The following is an 18,512-nucleotide window of genomic DNA, read 5'->3' on the forward strand; positions in this document are numbered from 1 at the left end:
AGGAATTTCTTTCTTTCCAGCATAGGGTTGGCCTGTGTGTCGCATTTGTCACACTTAGCCACAAGCCCCTTCTGGCAGAAGCTTGGCGCGGCTGGAGATCAGTGCTGCGGGGCTGAGGCTGGACGTTCTCCTGCTCGTGGCATTAGGGAACGTGCCATTGCCTCGGCCACTCTTCTGGAAAGCTCTGTGGGGAAGATGCAGCTTGCTCTGCAGTCAGGGTTTTGCACGTTAGGTGTGCAGTTGGTTATGATACCGGCTCTAAGATCGCCTTGTGTATGGCTGTCCTTTCTGAACACGAGTGGGGTCTGGCCGGCGACAACTGTGCATTACAGAGAAGGATGATTGAGGGGTTTAGAGGCTTTCTCTCACGAGTTGGTCTCTGAAGAGATTGCCAGGCTTGCAGCTTTGATAATAAATTTTACATTATAAGTTTATTGTGGCATTATGGAATCTGAGAGAAATTTCATAAAGCTGCACTCAGTAGCCTCAACTGTTGACAAATGATTCTTGATGTTTAGTTTGGTACCAGACGCAGGGAATATAGGTCTGCTTCCTTTATTCAAACTCAGTAAATGGTTTGGGACAATTAATTTCCAATTGTTTCCCAGTAGGGCAGATTTACTTGTATATTAATGAGGCACAGGTGTTGGGCCCCTGGTGTCTGCATGCCTGGGAGGCATATTTCAGTTGTTTATCTCCTCAGCCATAGGTACGGGCGGCAGGGTACTCAAGCTTGCCTTTCACAGTTTTTACAGTGAGGCTTTTTAATTTTTTTGATGTTTTTTTCACATTTGCCTGCACCTGTTAAAATTTTAAAACTGATCGTGTGGAAAGAAGTTGCAGAGATTTCAATAGTAAATAGTACTAAAAACTAAAGAAAGTAGTGTTCTATATAACTGCCCAGCTTGACATGAAAGAAAAATGAGTTGATTTAATGAGATATTTCAGGTGAGAAGCCAATACGATCAATGGCCCACTTTTTGGTTGTGTATTTTTGGAGCAGGTATATCTTTGTCAATGGCTAAAGCAGTCATATACTTATATTAATATTCATTTTTTTCTTGTTGATTCACTGAACTGCAGTACCATCATTTTAGAGGCAGTGGAATAGCCTCCATAGACATTATGAATTTCAGTAGCTGGCATAATTATAGCGATCTACATATTCATTAAATCTACTAAAGAACTCTGTCCAAAAAGACAGCCATGCGTTCAGAAACAGTACACAAATAAATATATACGTTTTAAAAGTTGCATTTCTGAGACTTATTTAAAATTAAATTCCTGTAGCAGTCCTCTCCAAGCAGAGAATTTTAACAAAAGGATCCCCATGCTTTGGTTTCTTGCATCTAGGAAAGAATGGGAAGAACTATTTGTAAACAACAATTACTTGGCAACAATAAGGCAGAAGGGGATTAATGGGCAGCTGAGAAGCAGCAGGTTCCGCAGCATTTGCTGGAAGGTAAGAAGAAAATATTTATTTACAGTTAGTAGTTGCAGTATATCAACACATTACCTGGTGCCCCGGAAGATCACCCATGCGGGGGATCACTGAATTTTCCAAGAGACTTCACTCTCAAGGTTTTGGCTATCCAGGTTTATCTTTCATAGGACATTTGCTAATAAGGTTGAACCACCTTAGTCCTGGATAACCGGCGATGGTGAAGGAGTCATTTGAAATAACGGTGTTTTCATCCCATTTGATGGCGTGGAACTCAAGCAACGCCTTCCGGGTCCCCAGAGGCACTTGCAGAAATCCTTGCTGCTGGAAGGGGGTGTGCGTGCGTGTGAATGTTTCCAGGCTCCTGTTATATCAAGTGCCGTCATGTGGCCACCCTCCCTTTTTTCTTCACAAATAACAGGTGGAAAAGATTTTCCATATTTTTTGTCCTAGAAGCACCGAGAGAAGGGCAGCAAGAAGGAGAAGTGGAGGGAGATTAGGTCAGTCTCCTTCCAGAGAAAGCCCATCGGTCACCACATGAGTGATGATGAGCTAGAGTATCTCTTTCATCGCTTGGAAATCTGTCCCTTTTTGTTCTCTCAAAGTGAATCAATTTCGATTGAGACTCACTTTTAAAATGACTTCTCTTGAAAGTTGTTTAGGATTCATCTGCACAAGTTCAGCATACGGAGCCTGCAAGTGAAGACAGTAAGGAACACATAATGTAGTAGACAGTTTGAAATTTAATTATTTAGATTTAATAGTCGAAGTGCATTTTTCTTGCGTTTGGTGCAGGCAGTGGAGGCAGGGGTTGTGCTGCTCGGCTGTTTGTACCAGGAGGTTTGGGCCCACCCCCAACTCCTTGTTGTTGAACTTCTTAAGTCTCCTTCATTCGCTAAAAATAAACTCAAACCCAGATTTTTTTAATGTTGTATTAAGCTAAATTAAATCAAATTTGTCTTTTTAAGAATGCTTGTTATTTTCATAAGCTGACTGCTAGTTGTAAATTACGTTTTCTGCTGTAGAAGGAACAGCTTCAGTGCTCAGGCTGTGCCCTCAGATTGTTCCTCTCTGTCCTTTACCTGCATGTTTGAAGACAGACCTGAAACCTTGAAACTACAAATTGGACCTTGCGCCTGTTAATACACCCCAGCAGCCCCCCTTAATATAAGAATGTAAAACAGAATTGTACTTGAACCTCAGTGAATTTTTCTTGTTCACTTTTATTATAAATGTGGAGGGGGAGGTTGATTCCATCTTGTGATGTAGCTTTTGGGATCTTGTTCTTTGGCCTTTGTTCAGTTTTGGAATTGTCCAGATTTATATATTTCTTAAATACCCCCAAATATAATTGACTGAGGATTGGAATGGTAACATGAATAGGAATATCTTCTTCAGTTTTCAGGTGGTGCTATTTGCCATAGTTTGACATTTTACTTCTCAGGATTTTTATAAAAGTTTCCTTTTTTTTTTTTTTTTTTTTTTTTGACAGCTCTTTCTTTGTGTTCTTCCTCAAGATAAAAGTCAGTGGATAAATAGAATTAAAGAATTAAGAGCATGGTATAGCAACGTTAAAGAAATAGTAAGTTGTACTTTAATTAATGGAATTGTTTTCTTAAATATGCTTTGGAGTCCAGTAGCCTCTGATCTTTGCATTTGTGTTTTCTCTCTTTCTTTCCCAGCACATCACAAACCCGAGGAAGGTTGTTGGCCAGCAAGACTTGATGATCAATAATCCCCTTTCCCAGGATGAAGGGGTAAAGTTTGTCTTTATTCATATCTCAACCGCTTTTGCCCAGAAGAGTATGCTTCTGTCTTGTTATCCATCACCACGAAAGCAGTGTTATTCCATACCAATTATTATTATTTTTTTACCCCACGTGTTATACCACCTAAAACCAGATGGGCTTTATTCCGTGCTGTGTGTGGACAGTGTTGTAGGAAGCCAGTGGTCTATTTCTGGGGAAGGGCACTGCCAAGAAGAGGCCCCAGGGGTCTGCAAGAGCCGAGGGTCAGAGAGAAGAGCACGAAGATGAGGGTAGAACTGTCCTCCCAGGGTCGCAGCGGGGAGCGGGAAGGCTGCGGAGAGCCTCCCTTCCTGACAAAGGTAGAGAAGGCTTCACCTGGGAGGACCAGGTCACACGAAGGAAAGCAACTGTTTGTAGTGAATATGTGAACAAGTTTTTAAAGATCATGAAAAAGATCGGGCCCACGAGGAGTAATTACTACCTCAGAGGTATTGATTGTGTAACTTCTTCAGTTGCTGCTCTAATTCCTATTTCCGTGTTAACGACCTCTTCTTTTTCTCTATTTTCTACATAACATTAACATTTCTTTTTCCTGATACATGTAATTATTATAATATAGTCTATGGTATAGCAGCATGAAATATTAAGCAATTTTTAAAACTTTAAGTTCACATTTTAAAAAGTACATAAAAATCTATTTGATTATAAAACCAGAGCCTAATAGAAAATGTTACATATCTTTCTTAGTGCGTTGGCAGTTCAGGTCAGGTTCAAGTGTGACCGCTTGGCCTATGGGCCTCCCCTAATCCAGGCGGACCTTTTTGTTGTTGTAGGGGTAGCAGCAGATGTATAGCAATAAAAGTATCATTCACTTTAAACAGAGAGTAGAAAATTTTAAACGTACACAGTAATATCACTGGAAAAGTTGATGTTAGAATAAGGGTGTGTTTCTGAGATTAAAGTAGATTTTAATAAAAATTTTTCCAGGTTCAGGTTTGCTATCTGCAATGTAAAATCATAACTCAGAGAGGGATAAATTTAATCATTTAATTATTAAATTGAGATCATGAAAGTCAAGCAAAGTTGTGGTATTATTTTAAATAGGTTGCTTTCCTTATTTCAGAGTCTTTGGAACAAATTCTTCCAGGATAAAGAACTTCGGTCAATGATTGAACAAGATGTCAAAAGAACGTATGTAGAACTACTTACAGGTTACTTTCAGTAATTCAAACTGGCATTACCTCTTTGCAATTTTAGCAAAATATACAGTCTTAATTGAATGCAGTATTCTACTTGTGTTAACAGTTATTTGGGCCAAAGTTTGATAATAATAATTACTTTCTATTCTTAAAGTATAGATTTTTGTGTTCCCTTTGTCAAAGTACATTACATTTATAATATTAAAATAATATGTAAATACTTAACTATTTAAATCAGTTTTTCAGTTCCCAATGATTATTTGAAGTCATGTGCTCTGATTAAGGTTATATTTTATAGTCTTAATACTGGTTTTGCTAAAAAAAATTATCTTTTGCTTTACACCTTTGAATCCCTTTCTAATCAAATTACTTTTTAAATGACAAGTATTAATTTTACCCCCCCTTATTTCTCGTCCTCTTGACACCATTCAGGTTTGCAAACAACTCAGTCTACTCAATATTTACTATATGAAGATGGGTTCTTTATTTAGCATGTAGTTAATGTCTATAACTTTTATATATTGGACCTCATCTTTTTGGGTCATGTAGTGAGAATTACATGGAATTTGTATAGGAAGAGCCCAGGGTAAGTTCTAGCAATGTATGCTATAATCCTGGGCAAATTAATTTCAACAAACATCTTTCGCCCTTAGGTGTCTGTTTCCGTAAAACAAGGATAAAAGTAACCACCTCAAGGGATTGTTATAGATTAACATGTTGATAATGGTAGTAAATTAGATGTGTTTATACTTTAAACTGCAAACTACATAAAGGTTAGTAAATTTGATTTCATCATTGGGATCTGGGATGAGCCAGGTATGTGCAGAGTCCTGAATCCACTGCTTCCTTCCAGGTCCTCCTACGGCTCTGCTTGTCTGCCCCACTCCTGGTTCAAGTCCTGCTCCCCTAGTGCAATGTCAGGGCCACTGGCTCTCTGACATTCATCTCTTTCCAGGTCCCAAACAGAATAATCAGATGACACGGCCTTTTATAAGGTTATACTACATATTTAACAAATGAGATTTTCTATTTTAAAATGGAAATAATTCAGAGGAGTCATGGGTTCAGAGAACAGCAAAACCGTAGCTAACTGGCCGTGATGGTGGGTTGGAGGTGTGAGGTAGGGATCATTTTGATGAGCTTGCTTAGGACTGAGGACTAAGCAATGATAGGGAAGCTACCCTCCAGTGTCAGGTGGTGGTGCTGGATCTCTAGTAGGTGCTTTCAGAAGGCAGAATGCTGCCGTATTGGTTCCCGGGAGGCACTCAGTAAATGTCTTTTGGGTAAAACAAAAGGGTGAATTTCCTCACCAGTCATTTAGGGAACGAGCTGGGTAATCAGTGGCAATAAAACAGACCTCATAAAAGCAAAAGGCATGGTATATATTGCTAACCAAGCAGTCAAAGTATCTGTTTTGGAAAATGCCGGGCAGTTATCTTAGAAAACTTGACAGCTTCTGTTTAAGAAGGGTTTTAGTCAGTGTCCTCTACTGTTACCAAATGGAAATGGACATGCCATGGCACTGGGGCAGAGTCACACACTAGCGGCCACATGGGCCAGATTGGCCAAAAGAAATAGGAAAAAAAAGAGGAAGGCAAAGAAAAAAAGTTGGATGGCCAAACCAAGCAGGAAGTGGCGTTGGGAGCCTCTTCATCATTTTGGTTCCTTAGCTCAAACGTTTCTGCTTTGCTGTGTGAGAAAATGTTATTTCTCAAAAGCTATATTCTTGTAACTATTTGGTTTTATATTTTCTATGTATTTTTCTTATAAATACGTATGTGTGTATGCGTGTAACACGCATACATGGCTATTTTTTTTTTCCCTCATGATTTGTCTTCACTGGTGCATTTTAGTTAAGTTGGCAAACCCGAGATGCAGGGAAGGCTGCTAGGAGGCCTATAGTTCATAGCCTGGGAGGGGGAGGTTGCAGACCTGCTTCCCCAGAAGACTCTCCCAATGGCTCTCCCCTACATTTAGAGGAAGTCTCCTTGCCATCTGTGTATAAATTTGGGGGCAAGTAACTTAGCTTGTAAGGTAAGGGTGTCCGTCTTATTTTAAAGCCACCAAATTGCCTAATCATAAAAGCTGAATAGCTTGAATAATTTTACTGCTTTAGGCAATACACCCTCTTTATTTATTTATTTATTTATTTATTTATTTTTAACAAATTTCATTTCTTTATTTTTTGGACGCGTGGCACATGGGATTCTAGTTCCCTGACCAGGGATCCCATCCATGCCCCCTGCATTGAAAGCACGGAGTCTTAACCACTGGGCCGCCAGGGAGGTCCCGATACACCCTCTTTAGAAGGCACTACGTGATCTCAAATGCATGGTTTTCAATCCAGTCGGTACAGCAGCTCATAAAGCAACAGGAGAAGAAAGGGAGACGCACAGCTCAGTGAATGTTACACGGTGTTACTCGTTCACTAGCATCTGTGAGAGAATTTGGTGTTCTTTGAGTGTATATTTTCCTGAATGTCTCCTCTGTTTCAGGCCTGTCCTTTCCCTGGGGGAGCAGGGTGGTGAGTGAGACAGACAAGGGCCTGCCATCACAGGATGTACATTTCAGTGTGGGGTGCTGGGGAGTGAGACAACGTGCCCGTCTAGATGAAGGGGGTGATGGTAGAGGGTGGTGATTGCTGTGAAGAAATCAAGCAGGATAATAGGACAGCTAGACGGGTGGCTGCTTTAAGAACAGTCATCGGCAACGGCATCTCTGAGAAGACGACATGTGAGCTGAGAAGTGACACATTTTAAAAAGCCAGCCATGTGAAGATGTAGGAGAAGCCCATTCCAGGCAGAGGGGGCAGCTGGTGCTGAGTCCACAGTGAAAGTGGGCTGAGGGTTCAGAGGAACTGAAGGGAGGCCGCGGTGGCTGGAGGCGGGTGGTCACAGTAGGGAGGCCTGAGAGGTGGTCCTGCCGGCCACAGTGAGGAGTTTGGGTTTGGTCCCACTTGGAGGATACTGAGCAGGGGTATGAGGTCTGAGAAGAGAATTCTGGCTGCCGCGCAGTGGGGTGAAGGTGGACATGAGCACGGCAGCTGGGAGGGCAGCCAGGAGTTGGTTGCCGTGGCCCAAGTTCAGTGGTGTCGGTGACATAGACTGAAGATGAAGATGAGAGGAGATGAGGTGAGGACATACATTTTATATTTTAAAATACAAATTAGGTGTCATTATTTGTAGCTTTCTCACATTTCTCGGTTCTATTCCACTGTTACTAGTCTGTTTTGGGTCCTTTTTACCTCTTACCTGGAGTTTCTTACTTGTTTAACTGTTTTCTTTGGATCTGTTAACTTTCTCTTCCAGTCCAGCCCACGTGTTACAGCCTTGTTTTCCCAAAGCACATTTCTAGTCGTGCTCCTACTTGCCTAATCTAAGACCTTCTGCGACTCTCTGTGGTTTGCAGAAGATGTACTTAACCCAGACTCCCAAACACACACACAGTTCCCTTTTAGGGCTTTCCAGTTACCTTTCTGTTATTGATTTCTCGTTTAATTTCACTGTGGTCTGAGGGCAGACACTGTATGATTTCTCTTCTGTCAAATTTGTTAAAGTGTGTTTTATGGTTCAGAATGGGATCTATCTCTGTGAACATTCCTTGTGAGCTGGAGGAGAATGTGTACCCAGCTGTTGTTGGATAAAGTGGTCTGTAGATGTCAGTTAGATCCAGTTGATTGATGACGTTGCTGAGTTCAACTCGGTCCTTACTGGTTTTCTGCCTGCCAGGCCTGTCCATTTCTGATAGAGGGGTGTTGAAGTTGCCAACCGTGATAGTGGATTCTTTTATTTCTCTTTCCGGTTTTATTGGGTTTTGCCTTGCATAGTGTGATGCTCTCTTACTAGGTGCATACCTGTTAAGGGTTGTATGCCTTCTTGGAGAATTGATCCCTTTATCATTATACAGTGTCCTTTCTTATCTTTTAACTAGTGTTAGCATAGTATGTTGTTCTCCATCTATTTACTTTTAATCTACATGTGTTGTTCTATTTAAAGTGGTTTCTTAAAGGCAACGTATAGTTGGGTCTTGTTTTTTTGATCCACTCTGACAATGTCTGTCTTTTAATTGGTGCGTTTAGGTGGTCTACATTGATGTTCAAAGTGATTACTGATATAGTTGGATTATTATCTGTCATATTTGTTACTGTTTTCTATTCATTACCTTGTTCTTTATTCCTATTTTTGTCTTCTACTCTTTTCCACCTTTCATAGTTTTAATTGAGCATTTTAGATTATTCCATTTTCTCTCCTTTCTTAGCATGTTGGTTATACTTCTTTTACTTTTTTTCTTAGTAGTTACCTGGGATTTTGCAATATACATTTCAGCAAACCCACTTTCAAATTACACTCTACCACTTCAAAGATAGTGTCAGTGCCTTATAATAGCAAAATAATTCTAATTCCTCCCTGCTGTCCCTTGTATGATTTCTGTCATTCATTTCACTTATACATAAGCATATGTAAGCATATGTATCCATATGTATATATACACACAGGCATGCATAATTGAATACATTGTTGGTATTATTATTTTAAACAAATTGTTATCTGTTATATCAGTTAAGAGCAAGAAAAAAGAAAGTTTTTATTTTACCTTTATTCCTTCTTAACACTCTTCCTTTATGTAGATCAGAGTCAGAAATTATTTTCCTTTTTTCTGAAGAACTTTTAAAATAATTTCTTGTAAGGCAAGTCTACTGACAGATTCTCACAATTTTTGCTTGTCTGAGAAAGTCTTTATTTCTCCTTCACTTTTGAAGGGTAATTTTGCGAGATACAGAATTCTAAGTTGGTGGGTTTCTTGCCTTTCAACACTTTAAATATTTCAGTTCACACTTTTCTGTCTTGCATGGTTTCTGAGGAGAAGTTGGATGTAATTCCTTATTCCTACGTAGGTAAGATGTTTCCCCCCTCCTTTGAGGACTTTATCTTTGATTTTCAGCAGTTTGCAAATGATATACCTAGGTGTCATTCTTTTGGCGTTTATCCTGCTTGCTGGTCTCTGAGCTTCCTGGTTCTGTGGTTTGGTAGCTGACATTAGTTGGGGGAATTTCTCAGTTATTATTTCAAATAGTTCTCCTGTTCCTTTTTCTCTCTCTTCTCCTTCTGATATTTCCATGATGTGTATGTTACACCTTTTATGGCTGTCCCACAGTCTTTGGGTGTTCTCTTCTATTTTTTTGTCTCTGTTTTCTTTGCTTTTCAGTTGTTGAGGATTCTATTGAAATATCCTCTGGTGCAGATTCTTTTCTCAGCTGTGTCCAGTCTACTAAGGAGCCCATTAAAGGCATTCTTCATTTCTCTTACAGTGTTTTTGTATGTCTAGAATTTCTTTTTGGTTCTTGCTGAGGATTTCCATCTTTGGCTTACATTGCCTGTCTGTTCTTGCATGCTGTCTACTTTATCCACTAGAGCCCTGAGCATGTTAATCGTACTTGTTTTAAATTCCTGATTTCCTAATTCCAGCATCCTTGCTTTCTGTGGTTCTGATGTTTGCTCTGTCTCTTCGAATCGTTTGTTTGTTTTTTGCTTTTTGTTATGCCTTGTAATGTTTGTTGTTGTTGTTTTATGATAGCCAGACATGATGTACTGGCTGAAGGAACTGCTGTAAGTAGGTCGTTAGTAATGTGGTGATAAGGTGAGGGGAGAGGGGAAGTGTTCTTTAGACTTACGACCAGTCTTTTAGGGATGAGCCTCTGGACTGTGCCCTTCACAAGTGTTTCTCAGGTCCCCCTCCCCACTTAGATGGGACAGGATGGCAGAGGGGGTTGGAGTTGGGTATTTGCCTTTCCCCAGGTCAGTTAGGGTCTGATGGTATCCCAGCAGGTTAGGCTCTGGTTAACTAGTCTTCCCTGCAGGCAGGCCTTGTTAAGAAGAGCAGAGTGCTCTATTCAGATTGCCTCCTTTTCCCCCTCCCCTGTTGGAAGCTGAGGGCATTTTTCTCTGATACTTACTGTGGGAACCTGGTCGAGCTCCTGGAAGTAAATCTCACAATATTGTGTGGGCCTCCCTGTGATGGGGTTTTCCTGGAGTTTTTGAACTCTCAGAGCTGTCCGGTGAGCTTCTAGCAGTCTGTCAATTACAGTTCAGGTTTTCTTTCCCCAGCACTGGTTCCTGCCAGGGGTTTTGCTTGTGAGTCTTTGTTCTGGTAAGGGCGGCTCCCTGTATTTGCCTGTCTGTCTCTCCAGTCTTGGGGACAGCGGTGTGCCCTGTGTCCTCGCCTCTCTTGGGAATCCAAGAAGAGCTGTTGATTTTTCAGTCTGCTCAGCTTTTTACTGGTTGTTAGGATAGAGTAGTGAAGTCCAAGCCACTTATATGCAGAACCAGAAAGCTGACGTCCCTCCAGAATTCCCTTTTAGACCAGTGCTCTGGCATTGTTTCTGGCACAGGTTTTTGCTTTCCATTTGCATTCCTCAGCTGCTCCTCTGCTGGAATTACACCTCCCCCCACTTCTCCCTGTTGGGGTCCTGACAGCTCATCCTTCAAGGCCTGAGTTCATCACCACCCTGTTCATGAAGCATGTTCCAGTCTTCACAACTGGAAATAATTTGTGCCGATTCTGTGTGCCAGTGGCATTTTCTTAATAACTCTGTGATAATGTTACTTAAGTTTGTTTCGTCTTATATTTATTTAGACCTGCCAATGTATTCAATCTGCCAATGTGTTCGATACATTTATATTAATCTCCTTGGCACTGCAGATGCCAAGACAAATATGGCATGGGCCCTTAAGAAGCTCAAAGTCTAATAGAGAAAGCAGACCTAAAAAAAGTTACAGTGCAAAATAGCAATACTGTGATGGAAAGAGTATGCACAGGAGCTCTGGTGTCAGCCCAGGTCTCATCTTTCAGACCTAATGGTAACCCCTGGAGGGCATGGACCAAATCTTACTTCTGTCACACTGTGCAGAGTCAGGGTTATGCTTATTAATAAATGCTCTTTGATGGTGAATCTTATCACTGATGATCGGTATTGTTCAATTTTAGTAATAACAGTCTCTAACATTTTCAATCTTCAGAAACATAAACACACTTAAAAAAATACTTTTGTCAGCCTTCTAGTCTGAGTTTAAACAAGATAATTGCGTCTCGTGAGCTGTGTTGTTGCCATCATTATTGAATGTATTCGATCTGAATATGTCACTGTATTAAATGTCATCTCCTCTTTCAACTAATTTTAATATTCTTTTCTTCTACTAACTCTTTTTTGCCTCAAAGGGTTTTGTATTCATTTCAATTAATTGTTCCTTATCTCAACCTAATGAGGTTGTTACTGGTCTCATTTTTATTACTGAATGAAAAAAAACAGCTGAAAATCAAAAGGTAAATCAAGTAGCTTCCAATTTACAGCATTTCTGATTCAGAACTTGAATCGTCCATTCTGAACCAATTTTGCCATGCTTCAAAGGCTGTAACATTAAATGAAATTCAGTATTATTTAAAATGATGGGAAATATTGAGTTCAGGATAAAAGATCATTTCCATATTAGATACCAAAGAAGTCTGTTATTTGGTCTATCAAGGTCTATTCTAAAAGTATATTTATAGTGTCTATAACATCATTTGCAAATTAACAAATTTATAAGCTATGGCCCATCTTTTCTTCAAATGCGTTCTCCCTCTCTCCTGAATTACATGATTAAAATTCTTTAACTTACTTTTATTATTGTAATGGTGCCTATGTTTAACAGTCGATCTGACTGCCTGTCGGGTTTCCAGGTCGTTGTCTTCAGTTTCTCGTCTTTCATGTTTCTGTTTATTGTAGGGTTCTTGGGGTTGTCAGTTCAGGCAGCTCACTCATAGTTCATTCCGCTCTGTCCCACTTGAATCTCCATGACATGGTTAGATCTTTAACGATCCAGCCTTCTCATTTGATGCTCCCTTTCATTTATATTTCCTACATGGGCCAAGCTTTAGATGTAATCTATTTCAGCAAACTTTCTTTCCTCAAATTTTTTTATCTTGTCATTTGATATTTTGTGGATTCATTAATAATTGCTAACATTTTCTCTTTAAAACAACAGATGTAAAAATTCCTAATGTTGAGCATTTTTCCACACCGTTTTTTTTTTTTTTCTGTTAAAAAAAAAAAGAAGGAAACAAGATGGCGGAGTAGAAGGATATGCTCTCACTCTCTCTTGCGAGAACCCCAGAATCACAACTAGCTGCTGGACAATCATCGGCAGGAAGACACTGGAACTCACCAAAAAAGATAACCCACATCCAAAGACAAAGGAGAAGCCACAGTGAGACGATAGGAAGGGTGCAATCACAGTAAAATCAAATCCCATAACTGCTAGTTGGGCGACTCACAAACTGGGGAACACTTATACCACAGAAGTCCACCCACTGGAGTGAAGGTTCTGAGCCCACATCAGGCTTCCCAACCTGGGGGTCCGGCAACGGGAGGAGGAATTCCTAGAGAATCAGACTTTGAAGGCTAGTGGGATTTGATTGCAGAACTTTGACAGGACTGGGGGAAACAGAGACTCCACTCTTGGAGGGCACACACAAAGTAGTGTGTGCATCGGGACCCAGGGGAAGGAGCAGTGACCCCAGGGGAGACTGAACCAGACCTACCTGCTAGTGTTGGAGGGTCTCCTGCAGAGGCGGGGGGTGGCTGTGGCTCACTGTGGGGACAAGGACACTGGCAGCAGAAGTTCTGGGAAGTACTCCTTGGCATGAGCCCTCCCAGAGTCTGTCATTACCCCACCAAAGAGCCCAGGTAGGCTCCAGTGTTGGGTTGCCTCAGGCCAAACAACCAACAGGGAGGGAAGCCAGCCCCACCTATCAGCAGTCAAGTGGATTAAAGTTTTACTGAGCTCTGCCCACCAGAGCAACAGTCAGCTCTACCCACCACCAGTGCCTCCCATCAGGAAACTTGCACAAAACTCATAGACAGTCTCATCCACCAGAGGGCAGACAGCAGAGGCAAGAAGAACTACAGTGCTACAGCCTGTGGAACAAAAACCACATTCACAGAAAGATAGACAAGATGAAAAGGCAGAGGGCTATGTACCAGGTGAAGGAACAAGATGAAACCCCAGAAAAACAACTAAATGAAGTGGAGATAGGCAACCTTCCAGAAAACGAATTCAGAATAATGATAGTGAAGATGATTCAGGACCTCGGAAAAAGAATGGAGGCAAAGATCGAGAATGAAAACTACACTAGAAGGAATCAATAGCAGAATAACTGAGGCAGAAGAACGGATAAGTGACCTGGAAGACAGAATGGTGGAATTCACTGCTGCAGAACAGAATAAAGAAAAAAGAGTGAAAATAAATGAAGACAGCCTAAGAGACCTCTGGGACAACATTAAACGCAACAACATTCGCATTATAGGGGTCCCAGAAGGAGAAGAGAGAGAGAAAGGACCTGAGAAAATATTTGAAGAGATTATAGTCGAAAACTTCCCTAACATGGGGAAGGAAATAGCCACCCAAGTCCAGGAAACACAGAGTCCCATACAGGGTATACCCAAGGAGAAACATGCCGAGACACATAGTAATCAAACTGGCAAAAATTAAAGACAAAGAAAAATTATTGAAAGCAGCAAGGGAAAAACGACAAGTAACATACAAGGGAACTCCCATAAGGTTAACAGCTGATTTCTCAGCAGAAACTCTACAAGCCAGAAGGGAGTGGCAGGATATACTTAAAGTGATGAAAGGGAAGAACCTACAACCGAGATTACTCTACCCTGCAAGGATCTCATTCAGATTTGATGGAGAAATCAAAAGTTTTACAGACAAGCAACAGCTAAGAGAATTCAGCACCACCAAACCAGCTCTACAACAAATGCTAAAGGAACTTCTCTAAGTGGGAAACACAAGAGAAGAAAAGGACCTACAAAAACAAACCCAAAACAATTAAGAAAATGGTCATAGGAACATATGTGTCGATAATTACCTTAAACATGAATTTAAGGACATTTAACCAACCAAAAGACACAGGCTCACTGAATGGATACAAAAACAAGACCCATATATATGCTGTCTACAAGAGACCCACTTCAGACCTAGGGACACATACAGACTGAAAGTGAGGGGATGGAAAAAGATATTCCATGCAAATGGAAATCAAAAGAAAGCTGGAACAGCAATACTCATATCAGATAAAATAGACTTTAAAATAAAGAATGTTACAAGAGACAAGGAAGGACACTACATAATGATCAAGGGATCAATCCAAGAAGAAGATATAACAATTATAAATATATATGCACCCAACATAGGAGCACCTCAATACATAAGGCAACTGCTAACAGCTATAAAAGAGGAAATCGACAGTAACACAGTAATAGTGGGGGACTTTAACACCTCGCTTACACCAATGGACAGATCATCCAAAATGAAAATAAATAAGGAAACAGGAGCTTTAAATGACACAATAGAACAGATAGATTTAATTGATATTTATAGGGTATTCCATCCAAAAACAGCAGATTACACTTTCCTCTCAAGTGCGCATGGAACATTCTCCAGGATAAATCACATCTGGGTCACAAATCAAGCCTCAGTAAATTTAAGAAAATTGAAATCATATCAAGCATCTTTTCTGACCACAATGCTCTGAGATTAGAAATGAATTACAGGGAAAAAAACGTAAAAAACACAAACACATGGAGGCTAAATGATACATTACTAAATAACCAAGAGATCACTGAAGAAATCAAAGAGGAAATCAAAAAATACCTAGAGACAAATGACAATGAAAACACAATGATCCAAAGCCTGTGGGATGCAGCAAAAGCAGTTCTAAGAAGGAAGTTTATAGCTATACAAGCCTACCTAAAGAAACAAGAAAAATCTCAAATAAACAATCTAACCTTACACCTAAAGGAACTAGGGAAAGAAGAACAAACAAAACCCACAGTTAGCAGAAGGAAAGAAATCATAAAGATCAGAGAAGAAGTAAATGAAATAGAAACAAAGAAAACGATAGCAAAGATCAGTAAAACTAAAAGCTGGTTCTTTGAGAAGATAAACAAAATTGATAAACCATTAGCCAGACGCATCAAGAAAAAGAGGGAGAGGACTCAAATCAATAAAATTAGAAATGAAAAAGGAGAAGTCACAACAGACACCACAGAAATACAAAGTGTCGTAAGAGACTACTGCAGGCAACTCTATGCCAATAACATGGGCAACCTGGAAGAAATGGACAAATTCTTTGAAAGGTATACCTTCCAAGACTGAACCAGGAAGAAATAGAAAATATGAACAAACCAATCACAAGTAATGAAGTTGAAACTGTGATTAAAAATCTTCCAAGAAACAAAAGTCCAGGACCAGATGGCTTCACAGGTGAATTCTGTCAAACATTTAGAGAAGAGCTAACACCCATCCTTCTCAAACTCTTACAAAAAATTGCAGAGGAAGGAACACTCCCAAACTCATTCTATGAGGCCACCATCATCCTGATACCAAAACCAGACAAAGATACTACAAAAAAAGAAAATTACAGACCAATATCACTGATGAATATAGATGCAAAAATCCTCAACAGAATACTAGCAAACAGAATCCAGCAACACATTAAAAGGATCATACACCATGATCAAGTGGGATTTATCCCAGGGATGCAAGGATTCTGCAATATACGCAAATCAATCAATATGGTACACCATATTAACACACTGAAGAATAAAAACCATGTGATCGTATCAGTAGATGCAGAAAAAGCTTTTGACAAAATTCAACGCCCATTTATGATAAAATCTCTCCAGAAAGTGGGCATAGAGGGAACCTACCTCAACATAATAAAGGCCATATATGACAAACCCACAGCAAACATCATTCTCAGTGGTGAAAAACTGAAAGCATTTCCTCTAAGATCAGGAACAAGACAAGGATGCCCACTTTCATCACTATTATTCCACATAGTTTTGGAAGTCCTAGCCACAGCAATCAGAGAAGAAAAAGAAATAAAAGGAATACAAATTGGAAAAGAAGAAGTAACACTGTCACTGTTTGCAGATGACATGATACTATACATAGAGAATCCTAAAGATGCCGCCAGAAAACTACTAGAGCTAATCAATGAATTTGGTAAAGTTTCAGGATACAAAATTAATGCACAGAAATCTCTTGCATTCCTATATGCTAATGATGAAAAACCTGAAAGAGAAATTAAGGAAACACTCCCATTTACCATTGCAAAAAAAAGAATAAAATACCTAGGAATATACCTACCTAGGGAGACAAAAGACCTGTATGCAGAAAACTATAAGACACTGATGAAAGAAATTGAAGATTATACCAACAGATGGAGAGATATACCATGTTCTTGGATTGGAAGAATCAATATTGTGAAAATGACTAACTACCCAAAGCAATCTACAGATTCAGTGCAATCCCTGTCAAATTACCAATGGCATTTTTTACAGAACTAGAACAAAAAATCTTAAAATTTGTATGGAGGGGCTTCCCTGGTGGCTCAGTGGTTGAGAATCTGCCTGCTAATGCAGGGGACACGGGTTCGAGCCCTGGTCTGGGAAGATCCCACATGCCGCGGAGCAGCTGGGCCCGTGAGCCACAACTACTGAGCCTGCGCGTCTGGAGCCTGTGCTCCGCAGCAAGAGAGGCCGCGATAGTGAGAGGCCCGCGCACCGCGATGAAGAGTGGCCCCCGCCTTGCCACAACTAGAGAAAGCCCTCGCACAGAAACGAAGACCCAACACAGCCAAAAATAAATATAAAAATAAATAAATAAATAAATAAGATTACTATTAAAAAAAAAAAAAAATTTGTATGGAGACACAAAAGACCCCGAATAGCCAAAGCAGTCTTGAGGGAAAAAAACAGAGCTGGAGGAATCAGACTCCCTGACTTCAGACTATACTACAGAGCTACAGTAATCAAGACAATATGGTACTGGCACAAAAACAGAAACATAGATCAATGGAACAAGATAGAAAGCCCAGAGATTAACCCACGCACCTATGGTCAACTAATCTATGACAAAGGAGGCAGAGATATACAATGGAGAAAAGACAGTCTCTTCAATAAGTGGTGCTGGGAAAACTGGACAGCTACATGTAAAAGAATGAAATTAGAACACTCCCTAACACCATACACAAAAATAAACTCAAAATGGATTCGAGACCGAAATGTAAGACCGGACACTATAAAACTGTTAGAGGAAAACATATGAAGAACACTCTTTGACATAAATCGCAGCAAGGTCTTTTTTGATCCACCTCCTAGAGTAATGGAAATAAAAACAAAAATAAACAAATGGGACCTAATGAAACTTAAAAGCTTTTGCACAACAAAGGAAACCATAAAGAAGACGAAAAGACAACCCTCAGAATGGGAGAAAATATTTGCAAATCAATCAACGGACAAAGGATTAATCTCTAAAATATATAAACAGCTCATACAGCTCAATATTAAAGAAACAAACAACCCAATCCAAAAATGGGCAGAAGACCTAAATAGACATTTCTCCAAAGAAGACATACAGATGTCCAAGAAGCACATGAAAAGCTTCTCAACATCACTAATTATTAGAGAAATGCAAATCAAAACTATAATGAGGTATCACCTCACACCAGTTAGAATGGGCATCATCAGAAAATGTACAAACAACAAATGCTGGAGAGGGTGTGGAGAAAAGGGAACCCTCTTGCACTGTTGGTGGGAATGTAAATTGATATAGCCACTATAGAGAATAGTATGGAGGTTCCTTAAAAAACTAAAAATAGAATTACCAGGGGATCCAGCGATCCCACTACTGGGCATATACCCAGAGAAAAGCATAATTGAAAAAGACACATACACCCCAATGTTCACTGCAGCACTATTTACAATAGCCACATCATGGAAGCAACCTAAATGCCCGTCGACAGACGAATGGATAAAGTAGATATGGTACATATATACAATGGAATATTACTCAGCCATAAAAAGGAACGAAATAGGGTCATTTGTTGAGACGTGGATGTATCTAGAGACTGTCATACAGAGTGAAGTAAGTCAGAAAGAGAAAAACAAATATCGTATATTAACACATATATGTGGAACCTAGAAAAATGGTACAGATGAACCGGTTTGCAGGGCAGAAATTGAGACACAGATGTAGAGAATAAACGTATGGACACCAAGGGGGGAAAGTGGTGGGG

At 40.0% G+C, this 18,512-nt stretch overlaps 1 protein-coding gene across 1 annotated transcript in view; it reads left to right on the top strand.

Annotated features, from left to right (window-relative positions):
* The window catches only part of TBC1D5 (TBC1 domain family member 5), a 534,463-nt gene that overhangs the window by 279,295 nt on the left and 236,656 nt on the right, over positions 1–18,512 (top strand). Inside the window, exons 6-9 of the mRNA XM_057545046.1 lie at positions 1,354–1,462; positions 2,934–3,023; positions 3,124–3,198; positions 4,313–4,380. Of these exons, the coding sequence (XP_057401029.1) occupies positions 1,354–1,462; positions 2,934–3,023; positions 3,124–3,198; positions 4,313–4,380 (342 nt within the window). The remainder of the gene's footprint in view (positions 1–1,353; positions 1,463–2,933; positions 3,024–3,123; positions 3,199–4,312; positions 4,381–18,512) is intronic.

The sequence above is a fragment of the Balaenoptera acutorostrata genome, chromosome 4 (assembly GCF_949987535.1).
Source record: "Balaenoptera acutorostrata chromosome 4, mBalAcu1.1, whole genome shotgun sequence".
Classification (NCBI taxonomy): Eukaryota; Metazoa; Chordata; class Mammalia; order Artiodactyla; family Balaenopteridae; genus Balaenoptera; species Balaenoptera acutorostrata.